The sequence below is a fragment of the Thalia democratica genome, chromosome 5 (genome assembly GCF_965202585.1).
Source record: "Thalia democratica chromosome 5, ktThaDemo2.hap1.1, whole genome shotgun sequence".
Lineage (NCBI taxonomy): Eukaryota > Metazoa > Chordata > Thaliacea > Salpida > Salpidae > Thalia > Thalia democratica.
In genome coordinates, this window is record NC_139169.1 from 64,270,015 (window position 1) to 64,291,960 (window position 21,946).

Here is a 21,946-nt window from a genome sequence, read left to right on the forward strand (position 1 = left end):
AAAACAGAGTAAACAAAAAAGTTAAAGGTCTTATTGATATGAAAAACGTTGTATTGATATACCAATTTTCCAAACTGTTCAATCTACAAACCATTGCTAAACAAACTTTAAGCTACATTGAAAGCTGTTTTACAATAATAGCTAAAACTCAAAGCTTTTTATATCTAGATTATATGCCTGTTGCAATAATACTTGCTAGTTCTGAACTGCACATTACTTCAGAACTTGAAGTTTACAACTTTGCTAACAAATGGTTAAGCCACAATTTCGATGAACGTGAACAACATGCTAAGCAGCTTTTATCTAAAATTCGCCTGAACTTGATGTCAGATCAACAACTGAGAAGTATTCTAAATGAATCTTCGTCATTTACTAATGAGTGTGTTGATATTATAAGTAAAGTGTTGAAAGACAAAGAACATTCTAAAGTTAGCTCTCCTTATAAACACAGATGCTGCAATCATGGTAACTTTAACTTAGTTTTTTGTGGCGGTCATGATCATAAATCAAACAGAGTAGTCAAAAGTGTGAACCAGATTGACGGGTCCAATTTAAAGCATATAAAAGCTCTAACTCCGTTAAAACAAGCACGAAGGCAATCTCAAGCAGTTTGCATCAAAAATAAAATTTATATATTTGGTGGTATAAATGACTGCCTTCATTTGATAAAATCTGTTGAAAGATACTCACCTGTTACGAATGAATGGACAGAAGTAGCTCAATTGTATGAGAATCATAAAGATTACAGTATATGTGCATATATGGATCAAGTGTTTCTTATTGCTGGTTTTCTAAGAAATGAATTTAGCTCTTGCTTCAAATTTAATACAAACAACAATGAATTGTCAGCTGTAGCTGGAACAAACGTAGGGAGGTCTTTTGCAGCTTCTGCATTATTTGAAGGTAAAATAGTGGTGTCTGGAGGATGGGATCGAAATCTGCGATCTTTAAACTCCGTTGAATCATATGATGTTACTGCTGATAAATGGTCACCAATGGTTGATTTGATTGAACCCAAAGGTGATCATAAACAAGTTGCATGTCATAACAAATTGTTTGTTATTGGTCTAGGAAAAAATAACTGTGAAGTATTTGACAATACATGTAAAAAATTTGTTGCTCTCAAAAACGATATAATGGACTTATTAACAACTGAAGCTGTATCCGTTGGAAATATTATTTATTTATTTCAGTACAGCAACAATACAGTATGCTGTTATGATGTTGTTAATTATGAATGGACAACTAAGGTAATTGATTATGATCATTATTATTTTTCTTGTGTAAAGGTTGCATGGTTTTAAATTTTCTCAAAAAAATCTCAAAACTTTTTTTTGGTTTTTACTAAATAATGTTTAAAGAGAAAACTAAAGTTGAAAATTCTTTAGATTTTTATTTTATAAAAAAAGTGTTACAGTTTCTTAGATTTACTGACCTTTTTGACAGTTTTTTATAAATTATTTATACGTCTTTCTAAAAATTACGTATAAGTTTAGTTTTCTGAAAGCAAAATAAATTTAAGTAATAAAGAAGAGTTGTTTACTTTTTATAGTTATATTAAATATCGTTAATGTTTTAATTGTATATATTTATGAAAACCGATAGAAATTAGGTTAAACAAAATGCTTTCTTGTATTACGAAGTAAAAGTAACTAATTTTAAGAACATTAAGAACTCTTTATCTTAAAAGTTCTTAATATTTTTAAACAAAGTGACATGACTTTAAACTGTATCCTATATATCCATAAAATAAAACAAAATTCAAATTAGTTTTTGAGATATGACAGGTCAAAGTCAGGCCACATAATAGGTTCCTTATGGGAAGGGAAAACTAAAACAGCGTAAAAAGACTGTTTTATTTGAAATCTATCTCCTCCTACATTTTTCAAGCAATCTTCTTTAAACTTTAAACTGTTTGAAATAGTTAGGTAAACATAATACAATAATAAGTTTCGGTAAAAGACATCTGTTCTACTAAAAAATCTATTTGGAAATGGTTGCTCAGTGAAAAAGTAATAGACAAAAAGTAATAGACCTTTGTTTAGAAACATTCCATTCCCCTTCAATTTTACAATTAAGAATAAAATCTATATGCAAGTTCAGCAAATCACATTTAAGTGGGTGTTTCTACTTAAAAATACTTTTATCTTAAACTCTCATGAGGTGGTCCATCTTGTGAGTCCCATCATCATTTTTACCTTAACAAGTAACAATATACCATTTGTCTGATGATCCTTCACTAATTAATGTAACATAATAATGCCCTACCAAAATATCTTCAGAGGTTGATATTTATTTTTTCTTTAAAAATAAATTAAATAATAGTTAATATCAAAAAAATACCTAGTAAAATGTAATTCTACTATGTGTATATAATAGCTCTTAGCAAGGTATCAGCTTTTATATATTATAAAGATTAAAGTTTTTGCTAAAATTAACTAAAAATTAAATAAAAACTTTTAGTGAGCAAAAAACAATAAAAGGCTTAATAAACTATTAAACATTTAAATGTAACACTAATAACTTGAAGAAATTAGCATGCAATTCAAAATATTAACTCTATATTTAAACAAAATCTAAAACAAGCAAATACAAATAAATTAAACATAAGTTCATGAGTTCCTTCATTCAGCTACACAAAACACACAACTGCACACATAGAATGTACTTTATTATGTTTTTGATGAAATGTTGCATCATTGATTTTAAGCCTTATTTCTCATAACTGTAGCAAACTCTAAATATTCTCTTAAGTTCAACATAATGAATAATGTAAGTAACTGCAGCAGTTCATTACAATGCAAATGAAATGACATTACATCAGTAATATATTTATGGCTAGCTGACTCCACACATTTTACATTCAAAAAAAAAAACAAAACTAAATATAAAAATAACGGAAGAATTTGCCCTTTCTATTATAAAAAAGTACAATTTTACAGATAAATTTTTCATATTTTGTGTAATAATGACGTCATAATACATCAAAAGCAGTTGAATGTTTTTAAATGTATGCCTACAATTATAAGCTTTCATTTAAGGTACAAATTATAAGCTAGGACATGTATAAGTGATTTTATTACTGTTTGAGTCAAAAAATATTTGATTTTTGGGGTTGAAATTAGTTTTTTTGCTATTTTTTTAGATTCTTCATAATGAAGTAAAAACACATCCTAATCATATGTACTCATATGAATTTTACAATATGACCAAAAAATGTGCTGTACTCCCTACCCCTACGTTAAAACTTAAAAAAAAGTTGTATCATGATGTACCCTTAAAAAGTTAGCCATGACTATACATAAATACTAAAACAAACTAAAATAATTAAAACAACACATGCAATGAAATAGTAACTGTATAATAAACAAGATAAGGCTCTTTTAAAATATACTTGACTAACTTCTTAATTAGAAGAATTTAAGTAACTTACTTAACCAAAAAACAGCCTGATTCTAAATTTTGCAAAGTAGACTTTTGTGTATATATCAAGGTTTCACTATGAAAATGTCCTTATCACAGATCCTCAATACTAAAACCATTACATACAATAACTACTTGTTCAAACAGGGTAATAGTTCAACATGTTTCTAAAAAAATTTTGCAATTTTAGTCTGACTTTACAAAGGATTCAATTAAATTTTACTATTTGAAGGCTTTGGAATATAATGATTTTATAAATAAATTTCTAAGAAAATTTTGCAATTTTAGTCTGACTTTGAAGGATTTTTTGTTAAATTTTTACCATTTTAAGGCTTTGAAAATTAAGGAACTTTGTAAGTTAGAACAGATAAATTCTGAAATTTTGACCTAAAAAACTGACTTAGCCTGACCCATGGCAACCCTGCTTACTGTAAAAGAAAAAAAAAACTTATTGTTATTCTTAATATAAGAAAGTTTGTTTGAACAAATTTTTGTTGTTGATATTTTAAAGCTAAATAAAGTATTTTGTAAATTAAAAGTACTTTTAGAATTATAATTAGGGGACAATTTTAAAATATGCTAAAAAGTGAGTAATTTATCTCCTAATTGTCTTAAAACTTTTATCCCTATAACTAAACTGTTGAGTAATATTATTTTCCTCATTTTAAGTATTAACAGATTTATTGCTTTGTCAAATATAACCTTGAAGTTAAAGTTGTATGCAGAGAGATTTTTTAATATAGATGTATACTTTTTTTAGAACTGCATCAGTGCTATATATAATTGAAGCTGAAAATATTTTCAATATAAACAATAGAACAAATAAAATTGAATGAAATCAGTAAACAATTTTATTGAGAACAAATTTTTATGTAACCATTACAAAAAACTGTTAGGAATATTTAAGTTTAGATTGAAAATAACAAAAAAAGAATACTTTAACAGATAAATTAACTTAAAAGTTGTGTTAAGTAAAGTTGTGTTTAAAAAAAAAAATTAAAATTGTTAAATTTTACAAAAAAAAAATTATAACCTGACACAAAATGTATTATATTTATACAACTAACTCATCCAGGTAATTGAAACAGATTGTAATTTATTTTAACTGGGACTAAATAGTAAATATAGTTAACACTACTATAACTTTGATTAGCTACAAATAGATAATTGATTTTATTATAATTGTAATTTGGTTAAATTCAAATTTAAACACATTTTATAGAAATTTTTTATACTTTATCATTTCTAAACTTATTTTAGTAATTAATTTTAGTGTAAAACAAGAAACATTAAAAAGCTAACCTCCATACCTAATAAATTAACTTATCTGCAAAAATCAAACTGTACTAACATTAGCAAGTTTCATTTGATACTACATAAGCAACTTTATATAACTAACGATATAAAGTTTTAAAGTAGTTTCTACTTTCATTATACATTATTTAAGACCTTACCTTTAGGAGGTGACCAGTGAAAATCTCCGTAAGATGCTTTTAATAGAAGATATTCTATTAAGAGTTGCTTTCTTCTGAACAGAATAAACCCAGTAGCTCTTGACCTCATTTTACTTAAATAATTCTACGTAAAAGCTAGGAATGAGAAAAAAAATTAAAACCCCACTTTTTAGTAACTGTTTGAAAAAAATTAAAAAAAAAATTTAAATTCAAGCAAAAGTTGGCTAAATTTAACAAACTTGCTTTTATAAGTTTAAGTTTATTAAAAACCCTAATAATTTTTAATTCATAAACTCTCATGTATAACTTTCATCAAACAACTATTAATGAAGCAGATGCAATTAATTTTAAAAAAATAAACTGCAAATTTGGAACATTTGCAATTTTTTATGTTTGTTTATTTGAGTATTAAAAAATAAACACAAACTATGACTTTCAAAATATGTATTTTTCTTTCATATGTTTTTAGCATTGATAATCATTTAAAACAGCAAAAAACTTTACTACTAAGACTACTTTACTAAAACATACTTTCTATTAAAACTCTATACAATTATTTTTTAGAATTCTCACGAATATTTATATAACTTGAAAAAAAGTGTTTTAAGAACTATATAAAAATAAATTATTTGATTTTTCAAAAAACTAATAACAAAAATGAAACAGTTTTCTTATAAAAAAAGTATAGTTTGAAAACTATTGATATTGCACTTCTAAAATATTGTTCAAACATAAGTAATGCAAAACTTTCTGGAAATTTGCTGTCTTTAGTTTAAAATTGAAAAAAGATGATGAATTTATGGAGCAACTTAAAGTTTTTGAAAAATGACAATAAAAAAGTGTGGTCATATGTTTATATCATAAAAAAATCAGTAAAAATTACTATTACTCAAAGGATAATTGAAACTTTAATATTTTAAAGAAACTGGATGACTTATAGTTAATACTTTGAAACTTCTTTTAAGAGTAAATACTTTCTTTTAAAAGAAAAGTTTACCTCTGCCTTTTTATTAAAAACTTGCTATACAAATTAAGTATTCAAGTCAAACATAAAAATAAGTAAACTAAAAACAAGGTTGCCACTCTTCTTTCCAATTTTTTTCCAGGTTTTTAAAAGTACACATTTTTGGGTCTATTTTTTATTTAAAGTTAAGGTTAAGGTAAGAAACGGTGTTAAATAGTATAAAAACATTGAAAAGATACTGTAAAGCTACTTTAAACATCTTTTTTAATAAAAAAATTGATGGTAACTTTTTAAGTCAAATTGAAATTTTACTATTGAACATGTGAAAATTGTTAAAATTCCAGGTTTTTCCAGGGTTTTTTAGAGATTGTTGTTAAAAACTTCAGGGTTTTTTTTAATTTCCCAAATTCCAGGTTTTTCCAGGTCATTTTTGCCTAAATTGTCAAATTCCAGGTTTTCCAGGATTTCAGGTAAAATCGCAACCCTTTAAAAACATGAATTAGACAAATCAATGTGCTAAAAATTTACATAAGTATTTTATAATTTATTGTTATGAATATTTTTGAAATCAGCAAGAGCATCATTATTGAGTTTGTCAGTATATGCTTACAAACTCAAGTATAAACCTTTGTAAATAGTCATAGCTTTGAATTACATAAATTAAAATTAAATATTAAAAATTGTAAAATTAGATTGCATGTATTTTACTTGGCAAGCCAATTAAAAAAACACTATTGGACTTTAATTTTGAGTGCAGCTTTACTTTTAAAAACTTTAAATAAATTGTCAAATTTATTTATTAACTTTATCTAAAGGCATAGGGGGGAGAGGATAAAACACTTTTTTAACGATTTGATCTTATTTTATATAGTTTTTACCAAGCAACAAGATACTTTTTACAGATTTAAAAAATTCAAAACAGTTTTTGAGATATGGCCAGTCAAAGTCAGGAGCAACAATAGGTTCCTTATGGAAGGCGCAAACTAAAACAGCAAATAATTAGAAATCTATCTTCACCTATATTTTTTGAGATAACTACCTCAAATTTTTAGAAAATGTTTGTTGCAATATTTAAAAAACCCGTTGGAATATAATTTAAAAGGATTAAAAAATAAAAATTTTATAATCCAAAAAAAAAATATTTTTGTTTATTTTTTATATAAAATTTTTATTTTTTTATTTAAAAAAATTCTTTTCGACAGAATTTTCTAAACATATCAAGGAGCACTTGCTGAAATTTTGAGGTAGTTATCTCAAAAAAGGTAAAAGATAGATTTTTAGTGAAATAGTCTATTTTTGCTGCTTTAGTTTGCGCCTCCCACAAAGAACCTAGTGTTGCCTCTGACTTTGACTGCTATATCTCAAACTCTTTGAATTTTTACAATCTGTAAAAGTCATCCTGTAGCTTAGTATAAACTATATAAAATAAGATCAAATTGTGAAAAAAGTGTTTTATTTCCCCTAGCCCTTGATCAAAATAGATTTTGTTAAAACATAATCTTAAAACTAGCAAGAAAATTTACTGATAACTAAATTTGTATCAGACCAGTGAGTGTTTTCAGATTATATATATACACATATCAGGGTGCTTATAAATGCAGCAACCTTAGGGGTTTTAAGCTAAAAAATTATTTTCATTTGGCAAATACCACAAAAACACCCTTGCAAAATTCTAGATTATTTTAAGAAACTTTCATGCTAGTATCATTTAATTCAATAAAAACTGTCCCATTGTCAACTGTATAGGACCCAAAATATGATCAACACTGTTGATATATGTATTTTAAATTTTGTAACAAATATTAAACATTTACATCTTAATTTAAAAATTTCATGAACTTAGTTTGTGATCTTTTTATATTCTTTAGTAAAATGTTTTTTAAAGAAAGTTTGATTATTTTAGTTGTTTTAGTTTATTTACCAAATGTCAGATCAACAAACTTTATCTAAATAATATATGCTCTTAAAGTTGTCAAAGCTACTAATCTGTTTTTTCTGTTGTATTATAAGTTTAAGGGCATAGGGGAGCAGGGTCCAACATTTTTTTTTACTAAAAATAACATTGGATCTTATACGAAAGCTTAAAGTACAAACTACAAGCCAGTTTTTATAGAATTAAAAAATATCATTCAAGTTTTGAGATATTGTAAATTTTATAAAAAGTTTCCGATACAAACGTATGGATCCCAAGTTTTTCAGGGTCAATATTCTCAGAAATTTGAAAATCACTAAAAACCTATCTTATCCTTCATTTTTTGAGATAGGGACCTAAAATTTTCAGGAAACCTTACTTTTATAGTTTAAAAGACTTTGAAAATTGGAATTTTAAATATATTAAAAAGTAAAAATTTTAGATAAAAAAAACAAAAAAAAAAAAAGGTTATTTTTATTTAATAAAAATTTTATTTTTCAAAATTAAAAAAATTCCTGCATTTAATCATTTTTAAATTTAATAATACACTTTCTGTGAAAATTTGAAGAAGATTGCTTAAAAAATGAAGGAGGAGATAGATTTTTAGTGAAATGGTCTTTTTTTGAGTTTTTAGTCTGCGCCTTTCATTAGGAACCTATTGAGGTCACTGACTTTGACTGCTCATACCTCAAAAAATACTTTGAATTTTTTTAAGCAGTTAAAAATGTCTGATAGCTCAGATAAAACTCTAGAACTTATAAAAATCAAGGTGGACCCCCCCCCCCCTATGCCCTTAAAACAAATACAAAATATTTATGTCACAATAAAGTTTTGCAAGTAGATAAAATGTGAACCCTGTTGAAAGGTCGTCAGTAGTTTAAGTATTCTATCTCTGCTCTAAAAAGCTTGTCTTCATTTAGATCTGTAAATAGTTATACCTATTTAGTATTTAATAAATTTCCTAAAAACACCACTAAATATAAAGATAAGAGTTATTATTTTGTACTTTGTAACAAATAATAATTACTGCCTACTTACGCATATTGCACGTACCTTACAAGTGAATTTATTTTGTTAATAGCACATTCTCAAACTATTGTTTAGAGCCTAAATTAAATGGTTATGAATTAAATTAAATGGTTTCAGTTTGATTTTGGTGCAACATAACCTGGTAAATTACCATTTGCTCATAGAACTTAATACTTAAAGATAGATACTGGTTTATTTGGTTTTGCAACATCTGCTTGTGAAATTGCACGCTTGGCAGCTGACATAGTTTGATTGTTGATATTTTTTGTTGCAGCGTCAGCAGATACTTGCTTGAGGATTTGAGCTTAATGATTTCCTACACTAAGATTTAATGTTGAGATATATCTTGTGACTGTTTCCCAAATGACTTGTCACCAAGGATTTTTTTTTCTTGTTAGTCTAATGTTAATTTAAAATGAAAAATAGATTTACAGGTGATGACAACTTGGTTGTTTTACCTTCAAAAAATGCTAATTTCTGAATAAGGAAAAGTGAGTTTGATCTTTTTCTACCAGAAAAAAATAAATTCAAAAAATATTACAACAATAGATAAAAATGACATAAAATCATTAAGTGCCTTCATACAACTTTATCTATGCACAATGCGTTTTTGTGACAGTTGCCAAATTTAAAATATATTCCAATTAAAAACTCCTAGGTCACACTTTTTGGGTACCATAGAGTTTGGAGTTTGCAATGAAAGCGATTTCAGAAAATCAAATGGTGTCAAGGTAAAAGTATTTTTAAAAAGATCTAGAACTTTGCACAGGATGTTTTTGTGGTATTTTTGAAATTTAAAAATGTTTTAGCCTAAAACTGAAAGTAATTTATAACCACCCTACTGAAATATAAATTTTTAAGAAAATTAGGGTCTACTGTTTAAACAATTAGTAAAAAGCTATCTAATGCTTTTATTTTATTCATGATGTGAAAGACTTTAAAAATCTTAACACCAGGTTAATTTAACATGTTTGCTGCAAGTATTCAATTTTTATTTAATCCAAAATATGTCCTGGACATGAAAATTAACTGTTCTGTTGAACGACCCAATAACTCATAGGTTTTTTGTACTCCAAGTTTTTGGACCAAACTTTTAGAGCATGTTTTTTGTTGTTCATTAAATAATATATGTATAAAAAAAGTATTTTAAATAGATGATAAATAATTGTTTATTTCATATTAAGTTTGTTACAACTGTTCAGTAAATGATTTTGCAGTTTGTATAATTCAACATTCAATCTTTCAAAACAAAAATGTTATACCTAAGAGACGGAATCTAATTCCTTTTAAATTTAGTTTAGTTCAGTTTCAGATTCATTTTTCTGTATGAAAAAAAAAGTAAACTGGGCAGTTGCAAATATATTAACTTGGTATGAATGAGATTAAATATTTATCAAGATATATACAAAAATTAAAACAAAACTCCATTTTATTATTGAAAACATTTTCTACTCTTGGTAACCTAAGAATATGAGTTTTATTTTCTATAAAAAAATAAAAAGTATATTTAAGCCTTTGTTATAAAGTTTTCGAATTTTTATTTTAAATATAAATATCTAATATTTTTAAGTAGAGTTTGATAAAGCATTTATTATTTAAGTTCAGTATTTTATTCAAATAAGTTTGTATATCAATTTAAACTAAAAAAAAACTTTAAACTACTTGATTTGAGTGAACTTAAAGTACTGTTACAAGGTTTATTGATCAAAAAACGCTTAAATATTTGGTCCTAGGACCTGGTAAACAAAGAAACTTTTAATTATCGAGTCACACACCACGGTCTTTGTACCTATTTTATTTTTGTTGTATAGCACACAAGAATTCTCAAAAACAACTATAACTTTATACTTTTATTTCTAAAAAATTGAATCAAAGAAGCTTTTATTTATACAGCTTACAATTTGATAATAAAAATATAGCAGAGGTTTAAAACTTGTCTTGCTGTATGAATTTTTACCTTTATTTTTAAAGCCACTTAAAATTTTTATTAATAAATAAAACTTGGTATTTTTTTAAAGTTTTTAATTTATGGAATCTTATACAAGTAAAGCTTATAATTCATTATTTTTTAAAGTTTCACTGTTTAGAATTCGTCTTAAATTATGAGTTTGTACTTTTATATTTTTGTGTAAAAGCAAACAAGAATTATTAAAAACAACTCAAATTCCGTTTTCATACTTTTAAAGGTAAAAACCAAGGAAGTTAAACTTTTATAGCTTATAAATAAAAGTTTTATTTTTATTTTTAGCTGTTTAAAACTTGTAACAACTAAATAGTTTTATCTATTTAATTTTCGCTTTAAAGCAACTCAAACTTTGTATTCATACTTTTCTAGAGTAAAAACTAAAGATGTGATAATTTTTCTAGCTTATAATTGGTTATTTTCTAAGTTTCAGCTGCTTATAATTCGTCTCAAATTAATAGTTTGCACCTTTTTGTTTTCGCTGTAAACAAATATCATTGGAAAAACCTCAATGCTGTCTAGGGCATGACGTTAAAGTGTTCAGGTGTACAACTCGATTACCGAAAGGTTTTTTGTACACTAGCACAGTTGCCAGAATTTTATAGCTATTTTTGCCCTTATATAATTTTCAATGAAAACTTGACATACAAAATATTTTAACCGTTTGGTATCTCACAAGAGCTAAGTTTGACTTACTTTGAATATCAATGAATGCTTAGCTTACTATTAAAAAGTTATAGTATAGTGCTTTTCTCACAAATTTAAAGTTTATGAAAGTAAACTTTTTCATGACTAAATACTTAAACTAAAGCCTTTGCATCAGAGCAGAGCAACTTCCTATACTGATTTTTAGGTGATTGAAAAGCTACTTTCAAAAATTATAATTTTTTGTTAATAAAAATAATAATTATTTTTAAATGGAGAATTTTGTGAGTTCGCACATTCGGTTAAATGTGCAAGTTATGAGTTTGCACTGCTGCTTAAGTTTGCATTTTAAGAAATTGTGTTTATAGTATTTTTTCTATTTTTTGCTAAGTAAATTAAACTTGAAAACTTTTTTTAAATGTAGTTATTTTTAATTCATTAACTTCTATTTAATATACTTGAACGAAATATATTAAAAAATATTATGATACAATGCAAAAACTACATTAACATTAAATGGTCTAATCAACAAAAACCATTCGCTAGTTTGCAGTTTTAGCGATATTTTAAAACTAAATTTATATAAGTAATCAATACTTATGCTTTTAAAAACAAAAAATTCCCTAAATACTTTTGTTTCTTTATTGAAAACTTACCTTATTTGTAATAAATATTGCATTCAATGTTTACATTTTTATCAATACCTAAACTATTTTACATTACCTTTAACATTTATAAGCTCTAGGTAAAAAAAAATAAGGCTTTTTCATAATTAACATTTTTATAACATTTGAAAGTCATGTAAAAGTTTTAAATGGTTAACTTTTAAAAAAATTGTAAATTAACCCTATAGACAGTAAAATATATTTAACAACAACAGTATACATAGAAGAATTTTTATTTAAATTTAAGCTGGTCTTATAATACTTTTTGTTCATCATAACAATGAAAAATATAAGGATTAAAGCTATTGAAAAAGATACTTTTATTGGTACTTTTAAAACTGAATCATAGAAAATAGAACTTCCGATTAACGGTTATTTTTTATTGATTATTTTTTAGATTTGAAAAAAAAAATCAAATGGTATAAGTTAATCTACAAAAAACGCTTTAAAAAGAATAATAAAAACTAAAGCTTTTTTACAAATAAAAATCAAAGAAAAAGTAAATGTCAATATATAAACTGAAAAAGTTAAGAAACAGTTTATTATTTGTAATTTAGCAAAACTAAAAGTGTGAATACACCCTAAAAACAGTAAAATCTATTTATTAATTAAAGATACATATAAGCTTTATTTTTAGTTTGAAGCTGGTCTTATAATCCTTTATGTTCATCATAAAAATGAGAAAACATTTGGATTAAAGCTATTTTAAAAATTACTTACATTGGTATTTATTAAAAATATTTAAAAATATATATGCTATTTACATTCTTGTTCTAATAGTTTTATGTCATTAGCTAAGTGAAAATGAAAAAAATTTGATTAAGAATAGTATCTACACTGGTATTCATAATAGTTAAATTTTAATCAAAATGTAGAGCTTAAAATTATAGTTTTAAAAATTGAATTAAAAACTTTCAGTGTGTAATAAAAAAACTAACTTTTATCCATAATTTTAAAAATAAATAAAATCGATGGGAAGATATGGCTTAAAATACTTTTTACACTCATATAAAATTGAATATCAAAAACTACAACATTAATTGAAAGATTACACACTTAACCTCCAATGTACAAGGTAAAAAAAATAATTAGTTTAAAGCATTCATATATTACCAATGATGTAACAAAAAACAGAGATTTATAAAAAAAAAACAAATTTAATATTAAATGTTTTAAAACATTACATGAGCTTACTTATATACAATAATTAACAATAAGCTATGTTCCTTTAATCTAATTAATTTAAAATTTACTACACAACATTTTTGATGATATAGTATATTTGAATTCCGTTTTAGAAGTGTTTTTTCTTCTGAGATTAAAAAAATTAAACTACATGTTTTAAATAACTTACTACAATACAACTTTCAAATAAGTTTTAAATAACTAAGCTTTAAAATGCATTTTATATTGCAAGCTTGAGTAATTTTGTTTGTTCTACATAAATATGAAAATCAATTAAAACAAAACATTTTGAAATCAATTTTTAAACATAAACTTATCTAAATGTAGTTTAATAAAAATAAGTATAAAAAAACACTAAATAATAACCTTTTTGTCGATATTAAAGTTGACTTAGAAAGTAAAGAAACTTTTAATGCAATCAAAAACTAAATTGCTTTAAACAGTTACTTTTTTTTAGAGTCACCTACTTCTTTAAAAAAGCTGAAAGTAGCATCAAAGTTAAAAGAAAATTCACACAAGAAGGAACTTTCTTTTGAAAATTTTACCTTTCCAACATAAAATTATATAAAAATATTCGTTAAAATGTTATATGTTTGATTTGTTATTAACATGTAGAAAACAAAAACTGCAAAAATATATCTTTTTGTTCAATTTAAAGTAGATTAACACACTCTTATAGTTTAATACAACAAAAAAATAGAATTAAACAGGAGATTTTAGACACATTTTAAGTTAAAAAACAATACTTTATCTAATTGTTAAGACTTTTACACAAATCAGTGATTGATAAAACTATAATTCTAATAAAATGATAAAACAATAGAGGAACATGTTCTTTGTTTAAAAATAAATTAAGTTTAACTTTTTAGAAAAAAAAAAATGTGAGTGATAAAACTACAAATATGTACTAAACTAATAAATAAAAAACATCTCTAAAAAGTTTTCATTTCCTAAAAACTCAGATGAAATAAAACACTAAGAACAAACTATTTCAATATATCAAGCATACCTAGCTCTGAAGTATGTGATTTTACACTTAAATCTTAATAAAGATTGCAAAACCTCTAGGAAACACAACAACTTGTTCATAATAATACATACTGTTATCTTAAATTACAAGACATGTATAAAGGTAATTTAAAAATTTTTACAGAGTTTAAAATTTCAGCTTAACCATTTAAAAATGCTTTTAGCATTAAAACATATTCTAAAAAAACAAGTTTCAAACCTCTTGAATTATATTATTGGGTAGTTGAAGCATCTAATGTGGGTCTGCTGTTTTTTGAATTGAACTTTTTAATTTCGGACAAAGAAGCTAATTTGAGGTTTCTATCCAACCACTTTCATTGGTAGTATTTTTCATATCAACCTACAGAATATAAAAAGTATTTATGCTCCCTTTAATATATATATACTGGTTATGAAAAGTGCATGAACAAATGCATTCAAGTAGACCAACCAAAGTCAAAAATAAAAGTCAAGCTATATACAATTTAATCATACAATTTTTTAACTTGTGATTAAAGAGATTTTGATAATAATGTTTAAATGTTCGAGATGATCAACAGAACTAGAATTGACTATTTTCTAAAACTATTTCATAAGAAAAGCGTTACAATTTATATGTATAATTTTTGTAGCTTGTTTTACTTAATTTGCTTTAAACAACTTTTACTGCTTTAATTTTGGGTAAATTTACAATTTTTAATAATAAGCGTTTTTTGTAAAAAAAACTGTTACTTGGTTAAACCCATTCATATTACAAAAGACTCTAAAAATAATTTTCAAAATGATTACAAATAAATAATAATTATATATAATATTCTTACAAATTTATAAATTAAAAACTGAAAAAATTAAATATGAAATTAAAACCTTTCTACTAAATAACTAGAAGAACTTAATTAAATTCTAAAAAAAATAACTCTTTACAAGCAGAACCAATATTACATAATGTTAATAAATTTGGTATATAAAAAATAGTTACAACTTTTGGATGCTTACCAAAATAGCTGATTTTGCCAGCCTTAACAGTAGCCTTGTCAACAAAAAGGAAATTATAAGTCATCTCCAATTTTCTTTTTGAGTAATCCTTGCACATGGGCCAAAGGTCATGTTTTATTACAGCTTTGCACTCGGTACGCCTCAAACGAGCAGCTTGTACTTTATCATCAAACATTTAAGCAAGCAGCTGCTTATGCCCAGTATTGCCTCAAGCATCTTAGCTCGAGTTTTAACATGTATTACAGCTATTGTGAATGATGAGGGAGCCTGAAGTAGATTTTTTTTTAAGCCTCCACTACAAATAATTGATTGTAACTTATTAGTAATTATAATTTCAGAAATCTACTTAAATTCTCTTTATTAAAATTAAAAAAAAGTCATACTACAAAAACTTTTGTGAAAAAGTCTTAGAGGCCAAAAAAAAATCAGTAAGTTTAAAAAATGATCTTTGCTCTTTTTCCAAGTATACTTATAATTTAGTTAATTTAAATTTAACTTACTTTTTTGAATTTAGTTTTTATATTCTTAGTTTAATTAATTTTGTGTTTACAAATTAAGCAACAATTACAACACTGTTACATAATTAATTTACAAAAATTTTTTTAGAGTACTTCAAAGTTTCTGTAGGGTGAGGTTTGATTCATATTTAATAAACTTTTAATAAATAAAAATTCATATATGTCGAATGAACACTCATAGTTAATAACACCATATTACAGACGGCGCATTCAACTAAAGCAGTTTTACAAATGTACAAAAAATAACTTTAAATAATAGCTATATTTTTATGAAATGTTTTTAGCTCAAATTAATTAAAACTACCATTTGTTAAATGCTGGCTACTTATAGCATGGTGCATTAGAGTAAAACTTTTAGTATTTCGGTAATATTTAAAACCCATCAATTATTTTGTAAAAATAAATAAATTACATATATAATCTGTCCATACTATTTATAGGTTTTGTTTATGTCTGTACAGTTTATTGTTATGTTTATTATATTCTATAACTTTTACTTAGAAAAATAAGTGAACAAACTAAAAAGCATCTAGAAATTTATCAAACTATACAAATATCTGCTGAAAAATATGCATGCAGTTATGAAAATTAAAACAAAACATTCATGCTCATGCATTTCTCTTTTATCAACATTTATTTCATATAAACCTGCTTGCTTTTGATGTAACAATCAAGATTAAAAAAATATTTTAAGAATTTAAACAAATTTTAACATTTCATAGCATAACATTTGTTTCAAATCAACCTGCTTGCTTTTAATGTATCAATTATTTTTTCTTTAAAAAAATTTAGTTTTTTTTTTAAAGAATTTAAACAAGTAGAACAACAAAAAACAACATGTAATTCATAAACAAATTTAACAGGGAAGCTGAATATTGACAAATTTGATATCAGTTCTGAGTACAGATATTGAAAGTACACAGTCTAGTTTTAGACTAAAGTTAAGGTTAAAAACTGTGTTAAGTAGTATAACAACATTAAAAAGATACAGTTAAGCTACTTCAAATGTGTTAGAAAAAAAATTATGAGAGATTCTTTATGTCAAACCAAAATTTTACTACTTAATATGTAAAATTTGTTAACAATTACAGGTTTTCTAGTAATTTGTTTTGAATATTCAAGGTTTTTTTCAGGATTCTAGATTTTTTTACCACTCTGTCAAAAGTTTATCTTTATGTTTTACATAATTTCTATAATAATTCATTAGTTGGGTCTGTTTTACATTCCATACCACTTGTTAAAATATTTTTAATAAACAGGGTAGCCAGTGATTTAAACAAAAAATTCTTCCTGGTTATCTGATTTCGTTCTACATTTTAGTTTTTAAGTACAAGTTTAGTTGTTTTTTTAAGTATAAAATTAAACTAAAGGTGAAAAATAATGAAAAGATACTATACAGCTACTTGATATAATGGGTTTTTTATTAAACAAAAATATGAAAAATATTTAAACATATTATCAGTATATAATAGTTCATTTTATAAAGAACTTGTTTAAATCTTTAGTTTAAAATTCAAGGTAAAATGGGGAACTAAATAAGTTTTCTTTTAAAAATTTTTGAGAAAATTTTATAAAGTGTGTTGTACCTTTATACAGGGTTGCCACTTGTTTTTAAATTTTTTTTCCAGGTTTTCCAAATTTCTTCCAGGTTTTTAAAAGTACACACTTTTAGTTTTAAGTTAATTTTTATATAAGAAACTGTGTTAAATAGTATAAAAACTTTGAAAAAAAACTGTAAAGTTACTCTAAATGTGTATTTTAATAAAAAAAATTTTGATGATGACAAAAAAAATTTACTTATATGATAGATTTTTTGTGTCAAACTGAAATTTTACTACTGAATATATCAAAATTATGAAAAATTCCAGGTTTTTCCAGGTTTTTTGACCAAAATTCCAGGTTTTTTCAGTTTTTTTTCAAAATTTCTCAAATTCCAGGTTTTTCCAGGTTATTTTTGCCTAAATTGTCCAATTCCAGGTTATTCCAGGTTTCCAGGTATAGTGGCAACCCTGTTTATAATCAAATTGAAAAGTATTTCAAAAAACAGTGTAAAATTAAGTGCAGGAGCACAAATATAGAAAATTAATATAATATGACAAAGTGTTAGTAGCCTCCTAAAACAGATCAAACTTATTTTTAGTCTGGAACTATTAAAAAAATCATCAAAGTAAATTGTATATATAAAAATATAACAGCTTGTCCAACACTATGCAAAATTAAATCTATTGTTTTAATCAATATTTTCCAATCACCATATAAAACAACAAACCGAACAAAACAGTTGCAAATGTTTCAAAATGACATTAAAAGACCAAGAAGTGATTTTTGTAATTATTTTGAAAATAATTTAATGGCATGGGGCATATAATCATAAAACACTTTTTTTCACAATTTGATCTTATTTTATATATTTTTACTAAGCTACAAAATGCTTTTTACAGCTTTTAAAATTTCAAAATAATTTTTGAGATATAGCCAGTCAAAGTAAGAGGCAAAAATAGGTTCCTTACAGGAGTTGCAGACTAAAACTGCAAAAATAGATTATTTCACTAAAAATTTAACTTCTCCTCCGTTTTTTGAGATTAGGTATTTTAAAAGTCTGGGCCAGAGAGAACCTTGTATACACTAAACACATTTAACTTTGATTATAAAAACTAAAATGTGCAATATTGTATCTACAGGTAGAATTTAAAAAACAAATTTACCACTTCTGTATCAAAACAGATCCTTTCTATTTTTTTTATAAAAATATCCTTTAAAGATTACCCTTTTGAAACAGTTAGTATTTTTTAATCTTAAACTAATATATCTACCAAAAATTCAACTTCACAAACTTCATACAAATTTTGTCTAAAATATAAGTCCATTAGCAACCAGAGAAAAAGCACATTTTCAATTTATAACTTAAAATTTATTAAAAAAAGAAAAAGAAAACATGTGAGGCTCACAACTAAGGTCAATGCATTGGTGTGCAGAAGGACCTATCAGTCATGGGCTGCGCACCATTTGCTTGTGACTAATACTTTGAGCTAAATTTAAAAACAATAATAATAAGTAAAAAATAACCAAAAAACTTAACAACTATTTACACATACAATAAAAAAAACGGAAAGCACTTTTTTTAACCTATTACTGCCAATATTGACCATGGAAACTATAGTCTACCATGGGCTCCGCCCACACTGTCTCCTACCCTAAATTTTGATTTTTACATCTTTTAAATTTTACTTTTTCCTTTCTACAAAAGCAACCAAAAAAATGCAATAAATAACTCAAAAATAAATAAAAGGAAAGAAATAGTAAATTCACTACAATAAAATGTTTAGTATAATCATAATACTTAAGAGCACCATGTATTTCAAATATTGTCTAGAAAAATTTTGTATATGTATGTAGGTAAAAATTTTAAATATTTGCTTAACTGTTTTATTGATTTGTAAACTTGTTTTATTGAGTAAAACAATTAACATGTCCAACCAGCACAAAGTTTGTTTTAATTTAAGTAAATTAAATGAAAAACGTAAAAAATGTCCAAGTGCAAAAAAGAGTTAAAAAATTTGCTTTTTCACATTGCTATGTTTACTTATAGAACAATATTCTGGAAATTTTAGTTTGAAGTTTAAAAAGTTAATTTTTAAGATATAATATGTATAAAATGAAATGATAAAATACTTTCTATCAAAAGGAATAGACATTTTTTTAACTACTATACTATGAATTGAGCTGTTTGATTTTTTCTATATGGTGAATAAATATCAGTCTCAAACTCTACTCCTTATTTTATTCAAACAATGAAATTTTTTTAATTATCTTAAACTAACAAACAAGATTATTATCAACTTAACCTTTTTAATGACAGTTTTTAATAAGATTTCTAAATATTTTTTAAGGAAAGAACTGATTGTAATAGTTTTACTTTTATCATTCAACAAGCTTAAAGCTAAAATTTAAGTTAATTTAAAACTTATTTTGACAAAAAATTCCTTTTTCATACATTAATTTCAGTTTACTAATTATTTATGCTGTTTTACTCTTTATTAAAGGTTACTTTAGAGCAAGAAGCTTTTACTAGATGAGCTAAATGTTTGAGTCACCAGAATTTAAAAATTTTAAAGTTTTTAAAAAAGGGGGTTTTATTTATTCTAAAAGCAATTTTTTTATCAAAACGGCAATATTTTTTTCCATAAGCTTATAGTGTAAAATCACTTATCGCAATTATTTAAGGGCTAAAAGCTAATTTATTACCACCTTCCAAAAAAGCAATTTTTTTACTAAGATTTATAGCTTTATAGCTACTTATGGTAACTGTGTACACTAGGTCCTAAAATCAAACATTTTAAGCGTATTTTTTGTCTTTCAATAAACAATAACTTCATTTGTCTATTTTGTGGTAAACACCTTTTTTAATTAGTATATGGTAGAATTTTTTAATGTTCATCAACTTATAAAATGCTTAAGCATTGTTATAAAATAGGCATATTGTCAAGTTTACATACTGTATTTTAACATACTTTCTTTTACGTTATACATTTAAATAAGAGAACGCAGAATGTTTTGTAAGTTCAAAAAAGAAACAAAAACGACTGATTAAAGTTATCACATATATAAAATTATCAAAAATGAGTTATTTTGATATTTAAAGACGATTAGTTGGATTTTAAGTTGTTTATAAGTTTCATCAAGTAGAATTATTTTACTTTCAATTAACTAAATCAACAAATAAATTTTAAAAACTAAAAATAAAAGATCAAATTTTTTTCGTTTTGATGACTCATCAAATATTAGGGAAACCACCTTAACGTTTCGACAAGACTCGAATTCAAGCATCGGAATCTGGATCCTGTCGAAAATAATTTTGAAAAAAGTGTTGGGATCTTAAATTTACCTAATATGTTTAGTTATTAAAAAAAAAGTGTTTTTAATAGTTATATTTAAACTCTCACAAAATAATTCAATAAATTTTAAAAGTTTAACAAGGTATTACTTAAAGTTTTAAAACTTACACTAAACATTTAACAATTATCGACCGATCCCTGGCTAGTGTCACGATTTTTAAAATTTAATAAATTACAAACATGATAAGTAAAATACTTGCTTTTATTTTTAATACTTTAATAATTCTAATAAACGAAAACAACACTTGAAAACAAAATTAGCACTAAACAGTCTACGCTTACATAATACTTTAATAGATAAGGTTTTACCTTATCATATTGACAAAGAGCATTACAAACTATTTCAACTTATTACGCTAAAGATAAATTCAGGTTGTTTAATCAGCAACTATCGACTTCTATTGAGTAGGTGTTTCTCCTCTACAGGAGATCAGAATTGTGTGAACTGAACAAAGTATCTCGGAATTATTAAGTCTTCTTGGCGGCACACGTAGTGGTTTCGATCGTCTGATATCATCGATCTGGAAGTTCTGATTCTCCTACCTCGGCTGTCTTTCTCGTAAGTTTCATTTAAAAGTTCCAGACCGACTGCGATGTACTTTGTGAAGTTGCTTTTGAGCGATGTACTTTTATAAGACCGATAATTAATCTTCTTCTATTTCTCGCATTCTAGTATCTCATTGACAAAAACGCTGATGTTCGACAAGCCATCCAATACATTAAACTTTTTTTATCTTTATTATTGCTAAACTTGGTTTTTCTTTTGGAAAAGTTAGCAGCAACCATGGAGCTTGATGTGAGGTAGACTCCAGCGCCAAAGGATCCTTGGGTCGACGGCTTGAAACCTCTTTCGATTATTCCCATGGCGTTACTGGCACTGGTACCATGGAACAACAATAAATTGTTCTTCTGATTAGCTGTTAGAATGTTATTGATGTTCATTGGCTTAAAATATTGTTAATGTCATTAATTTTAAAAACTTTTTTCTTCATAGATTGCCTGTTAATATTTTATTAATGTTTTTTGGCTGAAAAAGATCAAATAAAGAAACCAGACAAGACAAATATTTAAAAAAGTTCTTACTTTGCTGATCAATTGCTACATTTCGTCGTGTGACGCGGTAAATCTTGTCAGTTTTGAATTGCGTGTTTCCCAAGGTTGTGTCTTCGATACTTTTCCTGATCAGTTCGTAGTCTTCATCTCTTTTATGCAGTACAACAAGTCTTTGGAGTACATTCCAGTCAGGGTGAAACTGCTGTAAAATTATTTTAAATTCAGTTTATGTTCTG

General features: G+C 25.1%; 1 protein-coding gene across 1 annotated transcript; it reads left to right on the forward strand.

The window, feature by feature from the left end:
• Nucleotides 1-173: 173 nt before the first annotated feature.
• On the forward strand, nt 174-16,675 carry LOC145836745 (kelch-like protein 25). The gene is made up of 2 exons (XM_082944521.1): nt 174-1,020; nt 16,626-16,675. Exons 1-2 carry the CDS (start codon nt 174-176, stop codon nt 16,673-16,675), a joined length of 897 nt encoding a protein of 298 aa, XP_082800647.1.
• The last annotated feature ends 5,271 nt before the right edge of the window (nt 16,676-21,946 follow it).

Excerpts from the sequence above, each read along its gene's own strand:
- LOC145836745 (XM_082944521.1), top strand. The coding sequence starts at position 174 with ATGCCTGTTGCAATAATACTTGCTAGTTCTGAACTGCACATTACTTCA. Across the intron at positions 1,021-16,625 it reads TGATTTGATTGAACCCAAAG|GGAAGCTGAATATTGACAAA; the intron begins GTGATCATAAAC and ends CAAATTTAACAG.